This window comes from Equus caballus, chromosome 1 (genome assembly GCF_041296265.1).
Source record: "Equus caballus isolate H_3958 breed thoroughbred chromosome 1, TB-T2T, whole genome shotgun sequence".
Classification (NCBI taxonomy): Eukaryota; Metazoa; Chordata; class Mammalia; order Perissodactyla; family Equidae; genus Equus; species Equus caballus.
This window is the reverse complement of record NC_091684.1, coordinates 42,640,577-42,667,334: the sequence shown is the minus strand read 5'-3', so window position 1 is coordinate 42,667,334 and position 26,758 is coordinate 42,640,577. Positions and strand designations below refer to the sequence as shown.

At 40.6% G+C, this 26,758-nt stretch overlaps 1 protein-coding gene across 1 annotated transcript in view; it reads right to left on the bottom strand.

Moving 5' to 3' along the window:
• Window positions 1-26,200, bottom strand: part of PRKG1 (protein kinase cGMP-dependent 1) — a 1,115,289-nt gene extending 1,089,089 nt beyond the window's left edge. Inside the window, exon 1 of the mRNA XM_001917682.5 lies at window positions 22,959-26,200. Coding sequence (XP_001917717.1) covers window positions 22,959-23,269 — 311 coding nt within the window. The 5' untranslated portion in view covers window positions 23,270-26,200. The remainder of the gene's footprint in view (window positions 1-22,958) is intronic.
• Between the last annotated feature and the right edge of the window lie 558 nt (window positions 26,201-26,758).

The window sequence follows — 26,758 nt, the reverse complement described above, 5'->3', positions numbered from 1 at the left end:
GGAGGCTCCCAGGCCATTCCTGCTCTCAGCTGATGCTTGAAAAATAGCCAGTTGCCCAAGGGAAGACCTCCAAAGAAGAGGAGCAGACAGGCCTTTGGGAGTAAAAGTGGATTTAAAGGCAGAAGGGGCGTGCAGAGATTGTGAAGGGGAACAAAGAAGATCTGAGTGGAGCAGGAAGGCATCCTTTATCACTTGTAAAGATACCTTCCCAAAGGACTTGGCAATTTTCGAAAGCCAAGAGGTTAAGGTTTTGTTTGTTTTTCCTAGACTATCTCAAAAGTTAGGTGCCCTGCCTAAGCAGATAGGGACACTTTCCCCTACCAAAGCATCTCTGCCTCCAAAAAAGAACAGATAGACACAGGCCCATGGTTTCTTGTTATGTATCCTCCCACCACGAGGCCCTTTCTCCGTGAGGAGTATCTGCCCCAAAGCACTTGGCTTCCATTTCAGCCCACCTTGCCCAGGTGGGCCGGGCTCAGCTTGTGCGCTCTGCCACTCACTCCCCATTCCACAGTCTCCCCATCCCAGACTTCAGGGCCATGGGAAAGGAGAAGGAATGGGTAAATGGAGGGACTCTTCTAAGGAATTTAGATGTAGATCCTCATTTAATCCACCCAACCACCTATGAGGTCAGTACTATCGTTACACACACTTCATAGATGTGGAGACTGAGACACAGAGAATTTAACAACTTACCCAAGAACATTCAATTAGAAAGCAGTAGAGCCTGAATTGAAACACCGCCAGGGCTCAGTGGCCATGCCCCTAACACGGTGCTACACTGTGTCTCCTGCAATCTGCGACAGGCGTTGTTTCTGATATTTTGCAAAAGAAGAAATTAATGTCAAAGAGATTAAAATATGTGCCTGTGTTCTCATAACCAATAAGCGGCATAGTGAGAACTTGAACTTCAGTCAGAGGACCCAGAGCCCATCCTCTTCCCGGGATACTTCCCATGAGAAGAAAGTTGGCTTTTCCCCAGAGACCTTGGGGGAAGGGGAACCAGGGGAGCTAGCTCACTACTCATTTCTCAGGACTCACACCAGGATCCAAGAGAGAATTCAAACGTTGGAAGTTAAGAGAGAACAAGCCCCCAGGAAGAAGAGAGTGGCCTCTGTCTCTTCCTGCCTGTGGAGCTTCCGGAAAGATAAGTGCAGAACTCAACTCGAGTTCTATGTCCACCAGGAGGACGGTCTGGATCAAAAGCTCCTGGGCAATGAACTGCTCTGAGGGAGAGTGAGCAGTGGAGTGCTGAGGGGAAGAAAGAATTTTGGACAAAGAGGAAAACCCACAAAAAGGAGACAAAAAGTGGTAAGAAATAGGAAGTGGAGTTGAGAATCTGTCTGCCAGATAGCCATAAACACTGACACCACCCGTCCTAAGATGCAGGAAATATGCTCAGGTTGCAGCCTGCGTGGTTTCCTCCAACATGGATCCTGGCCCCAGGAAAGTCAAGATTGAGATGGCTAACCAGCAACGTGTGTTCTCACGGCCGGATGTGGGTCAGCCAGAGCAGACACCACATAACAGCCTAGCCAGCATGCAGCAACAGCAGAAGACCCAGCGAGACTGAGAACTTACATCAGAGGAGGACCCACTACAGGGACCACAAGGACGGTCACGGAACCTGAGATAGAGGGTCCAGACTCGGGGAGAGGAGGCGGGGCCGAATCCCGGTCCTAAGGGAAATAGGTTGTCAGAAAGGCTAGTGCCCTATTGACATTTAGGGACAGACAATTCTTTGTTGTGGAGACTGTCCTGTGCATTGTACGATGTTTAGCAACATCCCTGGCCTCTGCCTTCCCCCTGGTTGTGACAAATAAAGATACCTCCAGACCTTGCCAAATGTCCCCTGGGGGGCAAAGTCATTCCCAGTGGAGAACCGTTGGGTTAGTGGAATGATGAAGAGAACTAGCAACTGCTGAGTGCTTCCTACGTGCCAGACACTGTTTTAAGTGCTTTACAAACACAACCTGTGTAATTTTCCTAACACAGATATGAGATGGACACTATTACCATCCCTGTTGGACAGATGGGGAACTGAAGGCACAGAGATGTTAAGCAACATCCCTAAAGCAACACAACATGTAATTGGTAGATCTGAGGTTCCAGATTTGCACTCAGATTTCGCTAACTCAGGAACCCAAGCATTAAATCTCCACGCTCTGAGGACTCGCCAGTTTCTGTCAGAGTGGGACCAGCAGGAATGTCAACTGGGCTACTGATCTAGAAATTACTACTCATAGTGTCCAAGCACAGGCTTAGTCTTCAGTCCAGGGACAAATGCAATGTAGGGGTTCATTTCTTTAGCTTCCATGATTAATGGATTGTGGGTAAGACACCAAGAGCTCATTTCACAGACCCCAGATCTGTTTGAAATCCCGATCATTCTTTCTTTCATCTTTCTTCTCTTCCCCTTTCCTTCCAACTCGATTTCTCTCAAGTCATTGTTCCTCAATTTTATTTACCTTTTAAAAAATAATCTACTAAACTGAACTAAATAAAATGATGAATTGTGTATTTCTAATCCTTATCTAATGACATCACACACATATCCTTTACAGAAGTAGGTAACATAAAAATCTAGGCACAAACAAATCAGAAAAGCCCTACAATTAAAAACGCTACATTCCCATCTCTGAAAAAAAAGGGCAAAAACAACACACCTAAAGTTTTCAAGATCCTTCTAGTCTGCCAAAGTCCTCAATTGTTTTTTTCCCTGAATCAGTTGACTTCAATAAAATGAAGAAGGCTTTGTCTCCTTTACATGGGAGTTTCTCTAGAATGCTTCAAGTCTTTGATTTACAAAAATCTGATACTTATAAATCTTGTCAGGAAGATGTTTAAATCTGTAAAGTGCTCAGGCGGATGGCAAGGTAATTTGCTTTGACTGGGAAGGCGGGTCCTGGAGCATCGCACTGCTCCAGTACACAAGCTTGTCTAAAAGCAGAGAGGCCACACACGCTGACTGGCTCCTCTCAAAGAATTCCCTCGAAGTTGTGCTGAAAATAACTGGGACTGCAGTTAATTATAAGATTTCCCTCAGTGAATATGGTAGGAATAAGATTGGGGCTATTAGTTTTAAATGAAATTGCTTATTTTACTCTTGAAGGCAAGTAAGGAAATAGGGAGTAACAATACGCTCTGGCTGTGCCCAGGTAAACCAAGCCCCCAGCTTGACCCTGGGAAACTGTGCATTACCAGCACGTAGGTATTTGATTATGAAAACACAGGGAGGCAGCCTCTTTGATCAAAACATTCCGGGAGCTAATCCAGGAAGCTGAAACTATTAGAAAACTGCCTTTGCATCTGCAACAACCGTGATTTCTGAGAACAATAACTGAGAAACATCTGGAGACTAGAAGTCAACATGGGAAATGAGAGAGCACAGAGTTGGGTATTAAGAGACCTGGGTCTGGGCTCTGCCTTCACCAGTGACATTACCCTGATCACAAACTCTCTGGACTTCTTTGTCATTACTTACATAAGGAAGGGGTACACTAAGCAAGCCTTATGACCTTTTTTTTTTACCTAGCTCTAACTTATGATTCTAAGGGACAGTGTTCTGTAATGGAAAGAGCAGGGAGTGTGGAGTCAAGCAGACCTGGCTTTAAATTCTGATTTCATTTGTATACAGCTCTGTGACTTTGATCAAGTTGCTTAACCTCTCTGAGCTTCAAGTGCTTCAAATGTTCATTGTAGACTAACACAGCTTTTGAGGATGAAAGAGGCCTGAAATGTAAATGTTGGTTCCCCTTCTAGGCTATACTAGTCCATAAACCCTTACATATAAATTCAAAATCAAAAACTCTAAAAACCAAAGTGTTCTAAGTTCACATGAAACTCATTTTGTCACAAAGCCCAACCTGAATTGACTACGAGGAATTCTGTAGCTGTTTTCCCCAGTTAGGTAAATATTCATATGTTTTGCCGAGGAAATGCAGATATGTTTGTTTTTGGAGCACTGCCCTAGATTCCCAAAAGGTGTTACAGAATCTGTTGTGTGTGTCCCTTTCATGCTATCTGTCAAAACTCTGGGGAAAAGCATCTGAATTCCAAAGCACACTGGGACCTAAAGATGTCAGGTTAAGAATTAGAAATCTATATTATGTTATATATTTTTAATTGTTCAGCAATAAAGTGTGAGGGTAACTTTAAGGACATATCTTTAAAAAAATGGGAAGAAAACGTCAAGGTTTTATGTTTCAATTTTTAGAAAATTCTATCATTTGTAGTTCAAAACCAAACCTTATCCATTCAATAAATACATACAAATCAAAACATGGAGAACACAGATATATTCCATTTTGTTTTCTAATTGCTAATACAAAGCTTTAACACTCTGTCTCAGCTGTTACATTCATCTCTCCCCAAGCATGGACTCAGAGCAAAGAACTGTGAGAAGCTGAGAGCTACAAGAACAATGAGAGGGGAAAGCAGGGAAAAAATCCTAATGCTATGTGAGTGCTTTCTATGCCCCAGACACGACGCTAGTCTCTCTAAACACGTATTGCTAATTTAACACTGAGACACAAACCCTGACCCCAGGAGCTTACAGTCTAGATCGGGACAGATATGTAACTCAATCACGGCACCCCTACCATGTGCCAGGCACTGTCCTGGGACCTGGGGCCTGGGTCAACAGAGATGAGCTTGTGGAGCCCTCTGGAAAGACAAAACATCAGAAACAAATAATTTCAGATAATGAAGTGCTGTGAAGAAACCAAGGTGAGGTAATGCAATAGAGAATATTTGGGGTGAAGGTGACCATAGATGGTTCAGAGAAGACGCCTTTAAGGAAGTGGCACCTAAGTGTGTGTGTGTGAAATAATAACTAACAAAACAAAAACATTAATATTAAGTACCAAAAGAATGTCAGACCTAAAAGAATTCAAACTTATAGGTATTCCAAAAGAGAAATCACTTCAGACTGATGTGGGCAGAGAAGGCTTCCTGGAAGTAAAAGGCAGATGAGACTTGAATAAAAAGGGACAATCCAATTTGTAGCAGAGTGCAAGCAGAGACAGCTTCTAACTATGAATTCCTGCTCCGCTGTTCTGGGCACCGGGAGGGACCGCCTGCAGTAGTACAGTCTGTCACACTTAGTTCTAAATCCCCATCCTCTTATTCCAGGGGTTCTCAAAGCTTAAGGCACATCAGAATCACCTAGAGGGATTGCTAAAATATAGATTGCTGGGCCCTACCGCAGGGTTTCTGATTCAATGAGTTGGCAGGAGACTTAAGAATTTGCATTTCTAACAAGTTTCCAAGTGATACTGATGCTCCTAGTCCAGGGAACCACTGTGGTCTCCGCACCAATTATGTTCCCATCATTCTGGACTCTGTAAATTAAAAAAACATGTTGAAACAGGGGCTGGCCCCGTGGCCGAGTGGTTGGGTTTGCGCGCTCCGCTGCAGGCGGCCCAGTGTTTCGTTAGTTCGAATCCTGGGCGCGGACATGGCACTGCTCGTCGGACCACGCTGAGGCAGCGTCCCACATGCCACAACTGGAAGAACCCACAACGAAGAATACACAGCTATGTACCGGGGGGCTTTGGGGATAAAAAGGAAAAAATAAAATCTTTTAAAAAAAAAAAAGAAAAAAAAAAAAAACATGTAGAAACAGTACCAACCTGCACAATGATCCATGCGGTGATTTGGAAAATCTTGTTGCATCATATGTATTTTTATGAAACTGCTCTAAATCCTTTGTATATGAGTGTATATATGTATACCTCTAATATTTTGAATTCCTAGTTGCCTAGTGCTTAGGTATTTATCAAAACTGGTTCGCAAACACAAACATCACTATCTTCACTATTACTTATCTGAATAAGAAAATCCAAATTTGACTAATGGAATGAAGACTTCCAGCCACTCGTATAACTGAAGCTTGAATCTGCACTTACTGCAAACACATGAAATAGTTTGTCTCTGAAATCCCTTTTATCAATCTCCTATGAATCTTCAAAGTAAATTATTCTTTATTCTCTCAGACTGAAACTTCACTCCTAGTACCTACACAATAGGGAAAAAAGCTAACAGTGCCACCTTATTTCGCTGCTGAATAAACACCAGATCTGGCAAGTTCTCCAATTGGCTCATAATCCAGAAGCCTTTCTACCAGGCAGGATTGACTGGCATCAGAGCAAAGGCTTCTGGGAAATATAACCAGCTAGGTAGCAAGCGAAGGTCTTTAATGAGACAAGATGGAGTCAGCTTCAATCACCTAAATCAGAGCTATGTCCCACTATGGACACGACCACCTGCATTGGATACCATTTAGTCTTGTTCATCTATTTTCAGCCCCACTGGCACAAGAACCCATTAGAATTTTTCTTTTTAAAAAGGTTCTGCTGTTAAGAGAGTTTTTATCAAAACCGTCCACCTTCATCATGAAATCACCACATCAGGCACATCCAGATTACTGAAATTTCTCTCTTGCCCTCAAATCTTGTAAAGTTCTTCTCGCTTCCATTTCTCTCATGTACTCTTGTCCCTTCCTTCATTTCATAATTCAAACACCTCCTCCGTCTTTGTCTCTCACATTTTACAAACAGCTCCTTGATCAATTCTATATTCACCCCAGGGATTGGCGCTTATCTTTAACTCATCCATCCTCCCTTCTTTTATTACTTGGCAGAATATGCATGGGAAGCCAAAACGGCAAGTGGGAGGGTAACTCCAAGGATATACTTTAGCGCTAAAGAAAATGGAAAGCGTTGGGAAGTTGTTGAAAGGTCTAAGCCATACAATCTGCTTACCACAGTACCTCTAGATAAAGGACTCTTACTGTAGGAGCCAAATGCATAGACTTCGGACTCAGGCAGCATTGTGTGGTCTTGGGCAAAATACCTAACTTCTCTGACTTTGCTTCACATTTGCCGTCTCTAAAATGGAGCACACGCTCTCTACCTTTCAGAACTAAGAAAAAATGCACACTAATCCCCCAGTAGAAGACCTGAACACAGTAAGTCTTCCATAAATGGCGACTTGCCACTATTATTGCTGTTAATGTTAATCAGGTCATTACCACACTAACATACTGAATCTAGGTACAAAACTAAATTCCTTATTTTCTGCATGACTCCAAAAAACAACAATAAAATAGTCCAGCTCAACTTTTTGACGCTATTGAGATTTAACGTTTAATGTTGACCACAAATGCCCTGAGTCCAAAGACAATCTTAACATTCTAAACTTCATTGAGTAAACTATAAATTAGTGTCACATATTCATTCAAATGAATTGATATCATTTGCAAAATAAGATGCCTATTTATATGAAATGTACAGAAAACATAAATTTATAAAGACAGAAAGCAGATCAGTGATTGCCTGGGGCTGGGGGAAGCAGGGATTGACTGCTAATGGGCCCCAGGTAATTTTGGGGTAGAGGTAATAAAAATATCCTAAAACTGGATTGTGGTCATCATTGCACAACTCTACAAATTTACTAAAAATCATTGTATTGTACATGTGCAGTGGGTGAATTTTATGATATACAAATTACACCTCACTAAAGCTATTAAAAATAATCTACTTTTTTGTACTACACAACACATTCCAAAATAAACTAGTATTTTTATTTTTATTTTAAAGCTTTCCATTATCAGCTCATCACCATGACTGTCAAGTATTTGTCCAAGACCATTAACATATTCCTCCACAGGCTAAAAGGGATGTTATCACTGCTTTCACCCGCAATCATATGGCTTTCGAAAAGACATCTTGAGATGCAATATCAAAGTCATTAACAGAAAGCATTTATAGGTTAAGATTATGTTCTGCATCTGATGGCTTCTCAGTCTGGACAGCAAATACTCAAGTTAGGAATGAATGGTTTTCAAATAGAAACTCATTATCAGTGCATAACTTTTATGCAGACATTTCAGGAAACAGAAAAGGCCCTTTGCTCTAAATACTTCTAATGGATTGAAATCAAATCATTAAAGCAGTGAGTCTTTAAAAATGCTCAGTACTCCAGGGCAGCAATGCCATAGCCTACATGTGCAATGGCCCCATGTGTTAAAATGAATGTTAAGAACAATATTACTATGATTTCACATAAATATAGCTGCAAAGAATGGCCATCAAATATTCTTCTTGTCCTTAGAGCACACAGCTTTTCCTTCAGCTACTACTGCAAGTATTTTCACTATGATTTCTTAATATAATTTAAATACATGGCACTCAGTCCAAACTGGATCAATCCATTCTTGACTTCTCTGTAGGCTTATAACTGCTTATTACATGAAATAAATTGCATTATTATGGAACTTCAAGCTTGTTTATGTTTGCCCTTTCTTGCCCACAGTTAGCCCAGACAGAATCATATAGGATGCTTGCTGTCACTCCATCTTCCTCTGAGTCAGACCCAGCAAAGCGAGGCTGGGTTGCACTGGGCTCTGTTCTAGGACCCTGTCGTTTCTGAAACTCTTGCCACCTCATGCTCTTCAGTTTGGCTGAGAGATGTCGATAGCACTTTAATAATGGATTTAGTTTAATAAACTCAATAAAAAGGATGATATAAGGATAATCCAAACAGCTTGTGTTTTACGCTATTTACCGAGCCCATACTATGTTTTGGACACTGTGCTGAGGGCCTCACAAACATGATCTCTAATCATGGTATGTGTTATAATCCTCATTTATGAGGAAAGGGAAGCTCAGACAGGTTCAGTGTCACACACCTAGTGAATGGTAAAGTGGCAACTGAATCGGAACCCATGCCCTTAGACACTGTATATTCTGTGTTCTGAGCCTACCTACTTGTATGTTCCATAAATGCATTGCTGGACCACAGGACTCCGTAGATTCTCAAGGCAATGTCATGAATGCATTGATGCTGCACAGAGTATGGAAAGGGGGATGAATTGAATCTGATGCCCTATTGTATTTACTGTGTTGTCACTTAAGAGTTGTTGGATTTGGGTTGTGTTATCCCATCTCTTTCATCCTTAATTATCCCTTCTGTAAAATGGAGATGATCTGTCCTCCTTTACTCACTCAGATATTGTGAGGCAAAAATGAGATCCCACATATATTCATTTTTCTAGACAATGAATATAAATTGTTATCAAGTTTCACTTTTACCAGATACAAGATATACAGTTACATTGGTACATAGGCCTTCCAGGAGTTGAACCTCAGACATTCACAGAAGCATATGATCAGATGAGGTGAAAAACTTTTTCTAGGATTGGGTGTTCCTAGGTTCCATCCTAAAGAGCAAGAGAGAATATGCCAAACAAAATCAGCCTTTAAATTTTCCCCATTTTATTTTGGTTAATGTTGAGGCAAGCATCTAGTGCAATAGTATTTTATCAGGAGTTTGATGGTCTCTACTATCTCATAATATTAAGATCTATGTGAATTTTTGGATAGTCAAAACCAGCAAGTTATTATCATAAGCCCTACAGGATTTTGTTACTGAGTGTTCTGTGGCCACAAAAGGAATTAAAAACTTAAAAAGACTCTCCTATAACTATTTCCATTAATTCTGGGTTTGCATTTCTCAGCAATCAAACCAATTCACTTTTCAAGGTTAACCAATTTATGAGATTTTATGTTGCAGAGCTTGAGACAAGACACTTATTTGGGTTGGAGGACAAATACACTTCCTTGGAAAGACAATTTAAAATCACAGATTATTCAAACTAGAAGGGACTTTTCAAGACTATGTAATCCCAGTTTTTCAAGTGAAAACCTGAAATGCCTTCAGAGGCCAGACAGATAATGCAAACAAGAGGCCTGAGCTAGAGAAACAGCAGCAGGGGCAATGATGAACTTGGAGAGCCCAGGGAATCCCACAAAGGTGGTGGAGGCATTCAAGTTCGGAAGTTTGTAAAACACTCTTCCTGGCCAAACCAAACAGTGCCTCCAGGTTCCATTGAGCCCAGTGACTTAAGTTTCCCATTTAAAACATTTTAAACTTAAAAGATGAAGTATTCAGAGCCTAGGAACATGAAGAGACTTTATCTCCTCTTTCCTTTGACAAAGAATTATTAAGCATCTGCCGTGTGCCAGCCCTGTTTTGCGCTCCAAGGATACAACATGGAGCAAGACAGATACGAGTTTTATTTTCATGGAATTTACCATCTGCAGGGGGAGGTAGATGTAGCAAGGACCAACATACAGAAATTCAAACTCTGATAGACAGAAGGAAAAGTACACAGCACTACAACGCCAGACACTGAGAAGTGGAAATGTGACTCCAGCACAAGCAGGCTGGGCCCAATCCATGTTGGAAGAGCCCTGAAAAGGCAGTGTCTTTTTTAGCATATTTTCTGAAACCACAGATTTTCAGGGATTAAACAATTGAGGTGTGAGAAGAGATACATCTAGTATAGCCCTACCCTAGAGTACTTACTTGATAAATATTTGGCAAATGATTGAACGAATAAACAAACAACTGAAAACTAATCTCTAGAATATGTTTATTAATTACCAGAAGAAAAGATCAGAAGATATTTGATAAACTTTCTAATAATATTCAATTAAATTAAGACACTAATATTTAGAGAAAAAAAGAAAGAAAGAAACCATTGGTAAATTGAGGGGATGTTTCTTTAAAATGGGAATTTGATTCAATAAGGATAAGCACAGGCCACTAAAAATTTTTTAACCAAAAAAAACAAAATATGCAAGTACAAGATGAGGAAAACTTTCTAGGTATGAGACAGCAAAAAATGATTTAGACAGGAACAGTTGTATTTGATGACAACTTGAACACAGCAGAAATACAGCGTTATTGTAAAAAGAACTTCCATGATACTAGTCTCCAAAAGAAAATGCCTCCATGGCCACTATGGGTGTTTGGGTGTATGGCATATGAAAAATGTGGGTATATGAAAAATTAGTTGAGACCTATATAAAAGAAACAAAACTGTAAAAGGGAATGGAAAGTACGATTTCTGTTAAAAAATGAGTTACTGGGACAATCAACTAAGGAACGCAGCACATCCAGAATGAGCATGGGCTCTCGGTCACACAGACCTGTACTGAGTGCCTCGCCCACTATTTCATTTTGTGCAAGCTGTTTAACTTCTCTGTGTCTCATTTTCTCCATCTGAAAAAATGGAATGATAATAGTACCTACTTTATCAGATTATTGTGAGAATTAAATGACAGCATAAGCAGCATATAGTATGACAAATATTTTTGGTAATAATTATCATTATCATCATTCTCTTCATCACTGATTGACCAGTAAAGATAAGGCTAAAAAGTAACAATTACTACCTTCATTTTATAACGTATTTCTGTGAAGATGAGAGAAAGTGTTCTCTATGTCCAGAAAAAAGGAAAAAGATGAAGAAAAAAAAAGTGAGCCTAGTTTGAGCAAGAAAAGTTTTCCCCTTCATGCTGATAAAGCAATGGACTGAATTGCAAAGAGAAGTTTTGAAATATAGCAATGGGAGTCAAGAAGAAGAAGGAAAAAATCTATCATAGATGATTTAAAAACTCACTAGCAAGGGTTCACCTAGATATTATTTAATAACCTCTAAATTCATCTAGCAGAGAACACCACTCTTGCCAAGACAAATGAATGTATACTTGAGTTATTTTCCATCCATCACACTGACAGTAACCCTTAGGAATCCAGAAGACAGAGCACCACTCTATGATAATAAATGATTTACACGGCACAGGACTTCAGTGGTGGTACCAAAAGATAAGACAAGCCACAGAAGAGAAAGAGCCACGTGAGAAAGGAAGCTTCCTCTGTAATGAGCAGTGTTTTGTTTTATACTGTAGGATGAAGGTTCTGCTGATGTGTTCCACTTCATTCACCTCTCTGCACATCTTGAGGTGATATCTTCCCCAAAATAGTTCAATATTAGTTCTTTTGATCTCTTCATTTCTGAGGGTGGAGAAGGGTAACTCTGGACTGCATAAAAAATCATGATTATACTATAGATGGAATATAACTTTAGATGGAAATCATAGGATACTCTTCAAATAGAATTTTCAGAAATGATTTCTTATAATTACTCATAAACATGTAAACAAATACTCAAACACACACATATAATACTTTTAAGTGCCTGAAGTCTCCATTTCTGGACGTTTTTTCTTTAATTATTATTATTTCAAAAGTCATAAACTATACCCTTTTAGCACCTGCCTCTCAAAAAACCCCACTTTTTTTAGGCTAGGCATTTCCCCCCAAAACTCAAAAAGAAGGAGAAATGAACATGTTAATGCCTTAAGCAAAGCAATGAAAAGGGAAACAGTGGATGAATTCGTGAAGTATGTAAAGAGGTGGCAAGAAGTTTAAAAAGATGCCCCGTCCACAGTGGGCTTGTGATTTTATTTATTTGCCATTCCTTTTCAGGAGGACTGTTTTAAAGTAATACATTCAGTTTTATACCATTCAGTGCTATAGGAACAAGGAATCGTTCAGTTCTTGTTTCTTTTTTTTCCAACAAGAGAACATAGGTCTCCATGCTAAGTAATGCTAAGACATCTGGAAGGCAGAGTCAGACAGATTCTAATTTTTCATGTCATATTTTCCTTCTATGAAGAACAACAAAAAAGTCTGAAGGGAGATTTTGAAGAAAAGAAAAATGACTATTTCCTGATCAATGCTTCCACTATAAAAAAAAGAAAGTCATCACATAGTTTCTTTCACAATATTCTGAAGCTTTTCAGATCTATAACAAGAAACATTGCTCATACAAATGTATGATGCAGTTGAGCATTACATTTTTATAAAGTTAAGTGTTAAATGAATGACTAGAAACTTTGAGCAATTCTTTCATTTTGCACTGTACCATACACTACAGGGGAAAAAAAGATTTTCCTCTAACAACTCAGAACTAAAAAAATTCTATTAAGTAAAATCCATTTACACAAAATAAAGAGGAATTCACTGAATGGATCTTGTGGCAAAAAACTACTCTTACTTATCTGGGTGTCTGTGGGCTTACTTTTCTAAGCTTTGGTATCCTCAGACAGTTCCTAGATAGGAGAGCAGCAATTACCTAGAAAGAAGACCACGATTTACAGAAAGTTCCATGCTCGACAGCACAGACAGTGGACACTCCAGGGTTTATTCCACTGCATCTCTTCTTTATTCTCTCCTCCCACTGACATAATGAGTTGCCATTCCAGCCTTGGCAAAATGCTACCTGTCACTTTCAGATGTTTAATATTTCTCTGTAAAGGATGTGGTGACACCTGTCAAATCAGCACAAGTCTAATATAAGGCAATCTTGTCTGCCTCGCCATAATATAAAATGTGTTCCTCTGTCACCAATGATTTAGGCAAAGTGTGTCTTATGAAGATGGAAGTGTGGAGTTGTGCTAGCTTATACAGTGTGTTTGCCAGCCACCTGCACACGCAGGAGAGTATGGCCCATCCAACCTTCCACTTCATTAGTAACAATAACTCCAGAAAGGCAAAATTCAGAATTCCCATTTTTCTTTCTTGTCACGACAATCGCTTTTTCTTTCCTTTCATTCCAGACTTAGAAGCACTGTCAAAACCATAATTTATTGATAGAGCTGGACCATTAAGATGATATACAGTATATCCAGAAAGGAGGTGTTTTTCTCTCACATTATCTCATTATTCCTTGGCCCAGATCTGGCAAAAGCTTGATGTTACCATAATACACTTGTTTCAGAAAATACCAAAAGTATTTTGCTTAACTAAGGTGTATTTGTCATCACTGACATTTAATACAATTAACTAAATTAAACTGAATGGCTGACACTATAATTATTTCACGTTCAAAGAAATACAGTGCTACTCCTAAAGAGCACGTATGCTCTAGAAGTGGGAAAATAAAACTAAACATCAGAAGGTCAATAGCATTAGATCTGCTCTTGACACATATTAATAATTTAAGCTATTTTCTTTTGCTTTTGTGGGGCCTAAGTTACTCCATCTCTATATGGAAGTCAGTGAAATGGCATCTGTCTTAAAGCAAAAATTCTGGTGAAGTTTAATCAGCATTTACGATCTTTAGACAGGCAAAGTAATTAACGTTTTATTTTTGATGCAGGTGAAAGTCATATATGTTGACACTAAATTGTCATGCTTTCTTTTTTCTGTACTAACTCTCATCCTTTCATTTCTTGGAATATAAGAACTCTAAGACACAGATATTTTCCCAACGTCCTACCACCAACTCTTGCCTATCATTCTGCTTCTAACTGCTAAGCCATATAAGTGAACACATGCTTTCGTCCCTGCTTCTTTATTGTTGCTAATTCCTCTTATCCTTCCCATTTAGGTCCAATAAGCAAATGCACGACATGAAGCGGGATTCATAATGAAAGTGTTTACTTTCCTTATGATTAACTTCCCTGTGTAATTAATGCCCCCAGTCCTCTGGGCAGCCTTATTCCATCTACTCTGCTTTAACATGCTGTCAGCCGAATACATTTTCATATTTTAGAAGGAAGAGGAAAGAGAAAGAAAGCTTTCCACTGACTCTCACGCTAAGATGTTCTTACCAAAAAGTACGTGCAATTATATTAGCTATTTTCATTGCTTACATAAAGTGCTATATTGGCTGATTCTCACCTGAGAAGATAATGATTAAATTACAAATGTAAATAGGCTCCTCTCGGAGACAATTAGGAACATCTTGAGGAGTTTTTAATAAGCTTATAAGGGGAAAGAGGACAAGAAAGAGACAATAGGGGCAGCAGTGCGGTTGTGACCACAGCGTGGAGGAATCCCATCTCCCACAGGAGCCTTCCTGAGGGACAGCCGAGATTCTCTCATTGCGAGTGTCATCTCAGACGGCTGGTCTGCCCGCAGTGCCCAGATGAGTTCCCTCAAACCAAATCATCTGCAAAGGGGCTGAGAGCTCGATGTGCTTGCTTTGCTTTCTCTGAAGCCTCCTTGGAAAGTACTCCTCAGCCTGAGCTCAGGCTGTTTGCCTTAAAAGGATAAAATATCTGTAGGAAAAAAAAACTAGCTGGCTGCAGAGACATCACATACCAGAAGGAGAGGCACTACAAGCCCAGAGCTGCCTTTCCAAGGGGGGCTCCTCATTGTTTCACCTTCATATACTCAACAGTTCTTAGAAGCATCCGGGACCCAAGAAAACAGTCATCCCGGCTAACGAGGCAGCTGCCCTCAGTAAGAGTGGAAAATAAACTTAGGATGACAGCTGATCCTAATGTGTGTCATATTTGAACAGTGGCCAGGACTCATGGCTGGCAGGAAAGAGAAAACACTTACCTAGGGAACAGAGTGCCTGCCACTTTTGTGGACCCCAGGTCCATAGCAGGCAACCCCAGAGAGCATGGTGAAACCGACAGGTCCAGATGCTATGGGGACCAGAGGGCTGGAGCTGCCTGGCTCCACAGCAAGCAGGGGATCTGGGGTGGTCAAAAGGGACCAAGGAAACTGCTTTCCCAAAGGATGGGAAACCAAGTAACCTGTAACAACGGAAGTTGAATGGCCTACTGAAGAGGTTCTCGATTCTGGCCGCATATTAGAATCACCTTAGGCGCCAAAATAATATGCCTACACCTCAGGTCCACCCCAGAGCAATTAAATCAGAATCCCTGGAGGTGGCACCCCAGGAGAGACACTTTTTAAAGTTCCCTAGGTGATCCTAAAATGCAGCCAGGGTAGAGAACCAACGGGCTAGGTAAGGTAATGATTAATGATTCAGAATAAACCATAAGACATTAGATAGTATACACCCATCATTTGGCAAAAAAAAAATCTACTACTACTTTTGCAAGCCCCTATGGCCTAGAAGTTTTAGGCAATAGAAGCATTCGACTCTTTAAATGGGAAGTTTATCCTGGCCCTTTGTTTAATCTCTCTCCCTCCCTCTCTCTCTCTCTCTCTCTCTCTCACACACACACACACACACACACACATCCTGTTGTGTTCTTATTAGAGTGGCTCCCAAATTTTGCTGCACATTGGAGTTACCTGGGGAATCTTTAAAAAATACTGATGCCTGGCTTCCGCCCCCAAACATTCTGATTTTAATTGGCTTTCAGTAAAACCTAGGCACTGGATTTTTTAAAAGCTCCCCAGATGATCCTAACGTGTGGGAAAGTTTGGAAACTACTATCCTATCTTATTTTTTCCGCTTTCTCCCAAAGTACTTCTGCTTCCTATTTAATTATTGGTGAACAGATACTCCCCTGAGAACAGCCTTTGTTAGTCGTTGGGTTTTTGTGCAATTGCCTAATCCTCCTGTCCCTTTGGGAAGCAGAGGAACCTAGTGGCTAAGGAGAATAGCTCTGGAGTTCAAATTTAGGCTCAGCCTTTCAGAAAGTGTGTGACCTTGGGTAAGTTACTTAGCTTCTCTGAGCTTCAGTGGCTGTTACCTCAGTGCTGTGAAATGGAAATAATCTGGCATCTTCCTCGAAGGGTTGTTTGGGTGCTAAAAGGGACAATTTTTGGAAAGCACAGAGAACAGTGCCTGGCACAGAATAAGTGCTAAAAAATGTTAGCCATTATGACAATGATGGGCAGTGCTATTCTGACCCATTATTTCAGAAACCATGATGCGCTAACTTGCTCTCCTCATTCCTTTCCCCTGCACTGTGAACTGCACAAAGACCACCAAGCCCTCCTGGAAATCAGACTAATAGATGTCTCAAAGGGACAATACAAGCATTCAAAACAAGCATTGGTCTAAAGAAAAACATCCTCATGATTTTCTGCTGACATCTCAGTATGGCTCCCACTCCCAGAGGAGGCAAGCCTTCAATACATCATTTTGGGTGTCTCCTCTCTATGGCTGTCTTCATCCACAAAGTACTATCTTACTTGCAAATTCTGTTCCAATCTTATTGCCTATTTCCTCGCCCACAAAACCCATCACTCCTTTCCAACTTTGCAAATATGGCACAGCTTTAACAATACACATCTTGTTTAGCCCTTCCCTGCCCGCCTGACACACATCTCTTCTTCCCACTCTACTCTCCTGCTTTTTTCATATTAATAACTATGATTATAAAATCCATTCAGAAACAAGATACTTTTGAGAGTATGCTATTAGTCCCACCTCTGGTTGAACATCTGTTTTGTGTAGCTGCAGTTTTTGTGCTATTGTTTACATTTACATGACAGTTTTGGAGGGAGAACATTCCTCTGCTCTTACAAACAAAATTATATTTAGAGAGTTCAAACAGGTTGCACATATTTAACTTCTCAGAAAATAAAACTTAAAGAGATGCCGAGGAATGCAGTCATTAGAGAAGATGGTGAGAGGAAAGGAGAACGGGTGTCAGAAGGCTGGGTGCGAGGAAGTAGAGAAGGGCTGTCAGCGAAGGGGTGGCAAACAGCGCCAGCTCAACAATTCAGATTAGGATTCAAAATGCCACAGATGTGATTGCATAATAAGCTGTTGAGCATACTGGTAAATGCTGCTTTCAGCGTGTGCTTATTTATCACATTGTCTTGCATTCTCCAAGCATAGAAGGTTCAAGTCGGAGGTTCTGAGTGCTAGCAACAGGCCCAATTCCCTGGATGGGCAGCAGCACCTATGGTAGAGATGGCAGAAAGAGCAGCAGCCTGGTGTTCGAATCTGGTTGCTAGGATACCATGGAGACCCTCCATTGCTAGGCAGACAGAAGAAAAAAAAAATGTGTCCATATGCCTTATAACCTGCAAACAGCAACAATAGAAATATCGTCTGCCTTCGTCTACCCCTTTCCATTAGGAGGCAAACCCAACTCTTTAGTGAAATAACAAGTAGCGGGAGCTTGGAAGTGTGGCCCAATAGAGGAAGGAAGCCGGTCATTTACATCCTCAGGCAGTCTCTAGAGCTACTCTATTTAAGGGCTTGTCAGTATTTTCATTATAAGCCCCATTCTAGGGGCCCACAACTTGGCTGTGCTTCAAAACATCAAGAATCGGGGCCGGCTCCGTGGCCAAGTGGTTGGGTTTGTGCGCTCCGCTGCGGCAGCCCAGGGTTCGGATCCTGGGTGCCGACATGGCACCGCTCGTCAGGCCACATTGAGGCGGTGTCCCACATCCCACAACTAGAAGAACCTGCAACTAAGATATACAACTGTGTACAGGGTGGGTTTGGGGAGATAAAGCAGAAAAAAAAAAAAAAAGAAGAAGAAGATTGGCATCAGTTGTTAGCCCAGGTGCCAATCCTTAAAAAAAAAAAAAAAAAGATCAAGAATAGGGTTTCAACAACATGGTCTCATACATTTTTATAAAGGCTTCCATGACTTCAATTTTTCTGCATAGACAGTAACATAAAATTAACAATGAAACTTAAATTGGAAAGTCTATTAGAATAACATTAAGTTGGAATTTAACTCCTCCACAAAAAAAAGAAAGATGAATTTCAAAAACCAACTTCAGGTTCAATTCTCATCTATGTCCCATTTGCCTAGGTATGTGAGGAATGTGCAATGCTAGTCTGTGGCATAAAATTTGATTATTTTCAATGGGAACATTTTGAAGTGAGTGGAAAAAGAAACTTTGCTCCTTTAAGAGTGGAAATCAATTTCTTTAAGAGGTGTAATCATCTGCTGCTTGGTTAAATTAAATACTCCTACCTAGTTGTGATAGCTACAGCTATTATCAGGACTATGCTGGTAGGGGGTGGAGAATTGGACCAACATTCTGAGAGTCAGAACTTTACTAATGGGTAGCAATTGGTCCTCAGTGTAAAGCACACACACACACACACACACACACAAATGATCTTTGATTATTCTAAAAACAAGCAGAAGAGCCCTCTCACCTACTTTATAAAATAGAAACTGAGATTCTCATTCTCTCTGGCCTAAACTTGCTTTTCCTCACGTCTCACTATGGTATGGCAATACAGCCACTGGTGGCTGTCATTCCCCAGATGTATCCTCCGCCTTCTTTTGCTGCCTTGTCCCTTTGCAGATGGCCCTCCCCACTCCATCATCACTCACCTAAATCACAGCCACCCTTCAAATACTTCCTTTAAATATCTCCACTTCTAGAAGAGTTTCTGATACCATAAAATTAAATGGGCTCAATTATATTTTGCCAACTGTGTTAGGTACCTCCTCTGTGACTTATCTTATTCTACTTTCTAGAATATTTATTTGTGCAGTATTGTTAACCCCTTGTTAACTCATTGATGGTAGGACCTATATCTTGCTCACCTCTAATGCCTGGCAATAGGTTGCACAGGACAGACATCCCATAAAACTATTGAACTGAGCTGTAGGGAACATTTGGAATTTAATTGCTACCTCTGAAGAAATCTATGTTTTAATATTATGCCACTTATGATTACACTAAAATTCTAGAATCCTCTCAACTTCCTACAGAATTTAACATACAGCCTTTAGAAAGATTCTATTTCTCTTGAGATGTACCAGTGTCAAGATTTAAAAGACATATAAGGTCTTGTTAAAATTAGTGCCTCCCTCAAAACAAGAAAACATATTTCTTTTCACTCTCAGCTCTTCCAAAGTACGTCACAATCAACAAGTGAAACATTAAAGAACATGTCATCATTCTCTGAAATACAGCTACCTGTGGGGTGAAAAGCAACAGCTTAACAAAAATACAAAGATACTAACAACTTTCGAGAGGAAATGAAGTCTATCTAGCCCAACTAAAGTGACATGAAACCCTGGGACAGAAAAATGGAAAGGATTTGAGAATATTTACAATGGGTAAAGGGTTTAGATCAAAATACTAGAAACTGAATGTTCTATCCAATGATAGAGCCAATTTTCAGGAATAAAATATCATGAAATAAAATTGCTTTGAAAGTTCATAAGAATCATTATATGTAGACACAACCAACAGGCTATCTGATCTCATAAAATAGATTTTTACGTATGTATTTTTTCATTTTTAAGGGTTTATTTGCTCAGTTTATATCAGAACAAATACTCTAATAGTTTTACATTCTCAAGTAGTTATTTGGCAGCAGTGGAATATAGATTCCAATTTGCTACATCAGTTCTTGGCTTCACATTTATAGCAGAAGAAGGGCTTAGGGGCTATTCCCATACAGGTGTGAAAGAGGCAGACAAACACCCCCACACACACACATCCCTACTTCACAGGTGCAGCAGGAGTGCCCTGGCTCTGTGCTGGAATCTGGCAGAGCCTTCCCTCCAATTCCCAGCTTAAAAGGAAAATTCCAAACCCAAAATGTTAAGATGATTAAAGTTAATAAGTCAATTTACATTTGATGCTATTTTTAAATGATCAAAAATCATTAAAACACAGAAGTTTTTAAAAATTATAATCCCCAGAAGGCAACCTCAGTAAGCAAAAAGTAAACAAACATATTTGTGTACATCAGACAATTGAGCAGAACATTAGCTGGCCAGTTACCTGCATCTAAAGGAAAGGAAATAGAAAACTAACATGAACGTGAATTTGAAATCAATCTTAGACTATTTAGATGGTTTCATTTTAACCTGAACTCACAATAACCTGTAAGTTTAAGAAAGATGACTAAATTTAACTTGCACTAAAGACGAAATATAAAGAAACACTTGTTGCCAGTAAGTCTGTAGAAATCAAATTATTTATAGTGAAATAAATTGAAATTCAAACAAGCCTTCTTTGGTTTGACAAGTTTTCCTAATTCTTTGTGGAGCTTTCTTGCACAATCATTCGAATGACATAAGATAGAATCATTTTGCATACAATATACTTCTCTTTCTCTTAAGAAAGGTATACTTACTCTACCACTTAAGCCAATTTTATTCTAGTTTTCTTTTTATATAAGTGTGAAAAAAGAACAGATGTTTTTCCAAAATTATTTAAGCTTGGAAGACATTCTATCGTTTTCTTCAATATAATCCTTCAGAATCACTAAAACCATCAGGGTGATACCTTAACAGCTGACTTCTTTAAAGCACAAGTTATTAAATAAATATCAGAACGCACAGTATTGTTCCATAGATAAAATGTTTATTATAACAGAATAATGTGAATTATTTGCCACACTAATTTCATTTTCCACCATGGACTTTTAAAAAAATTTAGTTGCTCTGCATGTCAAGCACTAAGAGACTTCTAAAACTGACCACCTTCTACAGCTCATTCCCTACTGCCTAGATTCCCTTAGATCTTGTCTCATAGAATGTTTAACTGGAGTTATCAGCTGGCTTGATCGTGCTTCATCATAAAACCCATTAAAATGGTCTTGTTATAAAAGCAGAGTTTGTTCTTTGTTACCCCAAAGTCCTGCAGACACTAACATGAGATCCTATGGAATGCTTAAAGATGCAGAGCTGTCTTTGAGTTATTTTTTCATTATGCAAAACTTGGCCCAGGAGAGATGGCCATGTACCTCGTTAGCTAAAACAGGCAAGCATGTCAGGACTGCAAATTAATTTACCAGAGAAAGTTGAAGTGGATGCAGTCCATTCAGGTTTCTAAGGCAGATCTAAGTCTGCTGAACTATTAGGGCAAGTTGGTGAGGTCAGAATCTCAGATATGTTTATCCTTATTGTCTCTTCCCCAAATTTTCACCGAATACAAACTCCTCCTTAAGCTAAACCTGCATAAGGAACAGCAAATGCTGTATGGGAACCAACAAGTTCAGGCACAACTCTAAGTTTTCAAAAGAATAATTAGTACATACCCGGGAGCTCCCAAAAATCCAATACATACAAATGGAGACGATCAAGTATTTATTCTTTCTCCTTATATTAATAACTTCTGTTTATGAATTAAAAGGTTCCAAGGGACTTTGTATTATTATGTAACACCTGTCATCCAGCCAATGTGATGTAATTAGAAACAGAGTAGCAAAACCCTTCATTTTATCAATTCTGTCACTATCTATTAATTAATGGGGCCGGCCCATGGTTGAGTGGTTAAAGTTCTGTGTGCTCTGCTTTGGCAGCCCTGGTTCGCAGGTTTGGATCCCAGGTGTGGACCTACTCCACGCATCAGCTATGCTGTGGAGGCATCCCACACACAAAGTAGAGGAGATTGGCACAGATGTTAGCTCAGGGCTAATCTTCCTCACACACACGCAAAAATACCATTCATTTGGGTGCTCTCCCTCATTCTGTATCAGTCTCATGTTCCTGCCACTTACTCAAAGACTCTGAGTTGAGTGGTGTGTAACAAGTTTCATTCAATTTTCTCACTGAAGTTATGAAGCCCACTGACATCAGAACTACACAGTTGTCTAAAGCGCTAGAACAATACCAGAAAGGTTGCATCAGAAGCCAGGAGTAAGGCAAACAATGTGTCCACATTGTCAACAAAGGTAAGTATATTTCCCTGTATTTGACCCTGGAAATGTGCAATCCTCTTGGGAGCTGGAAGAGCCCCCATTAGTAACATTATGCAAATTCCTTAAGGAAAATAAGCAATATTCTCCCTCAGATGTCATGAAAAAATATTCTTTTAAAAAATCAACACACTAGACTTCCATTTGTGGATTGTAAATGTCATCCAATTCAGGAAATCAAAAAACCTCCCCTTTTATATGCGTATTTGCTTATTTTTGACACTTTGATGATGACACAACATCAGGTTTGAAAGTACCAGCGAGAATCGCCAGCATGTAGCGAAATCCGGGAGAGCCACGAAAGCATAGAAAGTAAGGGTGGTATCAGACGCATTTCATTTCAAGTCTCACGAGCCTGCATTTAGGATTTTCCAGCTGAGCAGGTTTGCCAGGGCATCGGGAGACGGGGCTTTTTATTTGGCTTCTCACACACACTCACACACACAGCCGGACACACCTGGGGCGCGTTTAAACTCTATGTACCCTAAGTGGCATATATGAATGTACATGTATATTTTTTTTAAAAAAATAGCTTAACATCTGACAAAGACGTAAAGGCAACGTAGGTGCAGTGAGTCTGGCTCTAAGAAACGTGAACAGCCCCGCAAGAAGTGCCTGTTAAAATGAAACATTTCTGAGGATGAGGACAGACATGGCAAGCAGGAGGGGTGGGGGCCGACAGACATTACAGAGACCCGCAGCTCCCCACTGCCAGGGTGCCGCATGGACCCGGCGCGTAATCCCTGCTTACTGTGGGCTCTTGGGGTAGAAGGGCAGGGTCACATGGCTGAGATCCTGGATGTCGAAAGCGGTGGGCTCAGCGGAGATCGCCTGCCGCTTGGTGCGCGGCTCGCCCTGCAAGGTGCTCGCGCTCTGCTTCTGCGCCTGCTGGGTGGCCGGCCGGATCACCGAGCGGTACTTGTCCAGCTCGTTCTGCAGCTTCTGGATCAGTTCGTCCTTCTGATCCAACTCTAGCTCCAGCTCGTCGATGAGAGCATCCCGCTGCCTCAGCTCCTCGATCTTCTCCTGAAGCGCGTACTGTAAATCCCGCAGGGTGCCCATGCTCCTCCGGGCTGCCGGGGGCTCCTTCCTGCCGCTGCTCCGCGTCTTGGGGCTTCCTCCCCTCTCTGATCAACTTTCCCCAAAGTCGCCGCTGCCTCCCGAGTGCAAAAGCTTCCTACTTGAGACCAAAGCCAGCCCTGGCTTCTGAGCATGCCCAGTCCGCCGGCTCCAGCCACCGAGAGTTTCAGTGCAGATTCCACTTCTCTGGGCTGACTGAGAGGCTGAGTGTCGGGATGAGCAAAACAGCAGGTCCAAGCCGGGATTCAACACGAAACGCGGCGGCCGCCTCGGCGCCGGGGAGAAGAGCCGGGAGGAGCGGTGGCAGGGGAGCGGAGAAGGGGACTGGGATGAAGGCTCCGAGGCAGCGGCTGGTCGGCTCGGGTCACTCGTGCTGGGCGCCGGAGGAAGCCGGCGGTGCGTGCGGGGAGCCTGATAAACCTCTGGGGCGCGCCGGGGGATGTGCGGGCGGAGCGAGGCAGGAGCACCACTTTGGGGGTGGGGAGGCGGGAGGGAGAGGACAGGGAGGACCCTAGCAAACTAGGGAGGCGACAGCCAGCTCCAGAGCACACCAGTCTTAAGGACGACGGGCTACAATCCTGGCGACGTCCGAGGACAGAGCGGACTCTGCATCCTGAAAGCGCTGAGTTCTGGAGCTATCTTGGCCGCCAGTCTCAACAAGAAAGGTTCCCGAGCCGTGTGGCTGAGCTTTCTCTTCTACGCCACCTTTCCCACCGGGAGCGCCTCACACAGGTGGCTAACGCTTAAAAAGAAACTTGCCACTCTGGAGTTAAGAGGAAGTCTGTGCCTAGAAGGGATTCCCCTTACATGCAGGTGCCTTTGGGGAAGGTGTGGGGACGGGAGCTTCCGATATTTTTCCCCCGGAGTGGTGCCACTCTCCGTCTGTCTCTGCTAATTACTCTCCTTTCCGTCCCTTCCAAACTCAGATGAATGAACTTTTTTTAGGGCAAAGGCCAAAACGGGTTCTGGTCCTAGACAGCCGCTCAGCTTCCCCGCTATCCCTCCCGCTGGAGCTAGTGTCTGCAGAAGAGTTTAAGTTTATGGATGGGTCTTGCTTCTTCCATTTGCTTAATTTGGTGCAGGATTGGGGGGGTGGGAAAAATCATTGTTAAGCTCCAAAAAGTTCATCCCCAAATTGAACCAAACCTGTAAAAATATTACTTCCCTGAGAACCAAGCTGTTAGCACCGAATCCTTCCATTTAGATGGCAAGACACAAACTTTGAAGAAGAGCGATCACAAAAAGAAGGGGTAGCCTAGATGAGCTGCAGTAAATTGTGCACTATACCACCCACCTGTACCCACCCCCCACTCCATTCCTGCCCAGGTAATCTTTCCTAAAATGATAACAATTAGGTAGCATCCTTTCTGTCCAAGGGTAATTCTCCCATCATTCTAACACATATTTAGAATCTCCAAATATTTACTTCATACCTACCTAAATTCCTAATATTTATCTAAATTTTCACCAATTCAGACAATTTTATAGCATCTTTATTAGCACCCCTCCAATTACTATTCTGGGGCACTCAGTGTTGTAAACCTCAGTGTTCTATTTGGCCATTTCTTAACACTAAAACAAAGTAGATAGAAAATAGATTAAAACTGAATTTCAATCCAGAACTATTCACTGGAATCTAAATCCAGCCAAGGACACATATCAGTCTCAAAAAACTTGGTCATTTTCACTTTTGAAGACACAAGTTATTCTATCTGAGCTACGAAAAGAGAAAGAACGAACAAACCAGCTAGCAAGTGACATGTTAAAGAGCTTTTTGATTTAAAGTATACTTGTTTGTAATTAGAGGTGTCAATAAGAAAGGATATACAATCTTAAACATTCTTCCACACAGATTATGATCTAATTCTCTTCGTACAGATGACATAAGACACTTAATTTTTCTGCTTTCCAACACAGACATTTTCAGAAGTGCATTTATTTCAGAATACAATATATAAAATGGATAATTCCCCAAACATTTTCATTTGTAATGAACAAAACATGAATGGCTTACAAATACTGACGACAGTAAATAATACTTCTGAATTATTGTTGTTTTAATTAAAACCAAACCAAGCAGAAGTACTGTGGCTTTGTATGACTGACTCTATTCTAAAAGATCTTCTGTGACGTTTTCCTTCTCCCAAGCAAAAGGCCACATTCTTATCTTATTTAACCTATGGGAATTCTTTAATTCCATGGGAAAAATGTTTAAAACTAAATGACTTTTTCCTATAGATTTATTATAGGGGTCCATGAGGCCAAGAGTTTATGTCTAAAAATATATCAGAAGCAATGTATAGGGGATATCATCAGACAACTACTAAGCAGGGTTATGTTTTAAGGTTCATTTGAGGCTTAAATGAGGTTACTTAATGTCTTCAAGCAGCACAAAGTAGAGAAGATTCTGCTTCATTTGTAGAAAGCATGTTTACATATAAAAAGGAAAATAGAAACTAAAGCATTTTCTCCCAAAATGAAAAAAAAAAGTACTTCAACCAAAAAACATTCAGATATTTTAAACAAAACTGATGTTTTTAACACTGAGTTATAGATATTTTTTCACTGTTTGAGCTATCATACATATATTGAACTTTAGGATATACGCATGTTACATTTTCATTTTAAATGGAATTCTTGTGATACAAAATATATTCCATGGTGAATCTCATAGTGAGAGTCAAGAATCTGTTGTAATAAATGCAAAGAAATGGTCAAGAAGAAATGACTATTACAATTGACTTATGCTTTAAAAAGTGTTCAAGGTGCAAAAACATATTTGGTTATATTAGCCTATATTATGAAAAAATAATTTAATTTTTCTGTCAATACTTTATAATTGTATATACAAAATCCAGAATCCTAGGCTTTCTCTTCCATTCTTGAAGTCAAAGTAAATATTTTAAGTAAGTTTTTCAATGATGTTCTTGACTAGTTGCTTAGATGTCGAGGGATCTGGTTTTCCATCTCAACCTTTTGAGTGCTTCCAATATTTTCTTAAACATCTTTTGCATCGTACTTGGTAATAAATTTTATGTGAAGAATTAAGGTACTGCATTTCAACAGACAAATTTTACTATGTGTCTCATAGTAAACTTAACTGGCTAAATTATGAGATCAAAGATCGGGCACAAGTCTACTTTCTGCTTATTAGGAAGTGGCTACCACAAATCTGGAATGCAATGGAGTGGAAGGGCATATACTGAGCTCTCCCACTGCCTATTGGGGATCAGGTCTTGATGTTAGATGCTAAAACATAGAACAATGCAATTTTGAAGGAACTGAGTTCATACTCTAGAATTCCATAGTCAACTCACAACCTACTTTTCAGCAATCTCTCTTTGTCTTAGCTCCAATAGAAGCAAAGTTCTACCAGTAGCCAGACCAACCTCTGGCAAATTGATGCTCTTCAATTTTGCACCCAGCCCTCATGACTGAAAATAAATATTATCATGCCTTCCTTAATGGAAT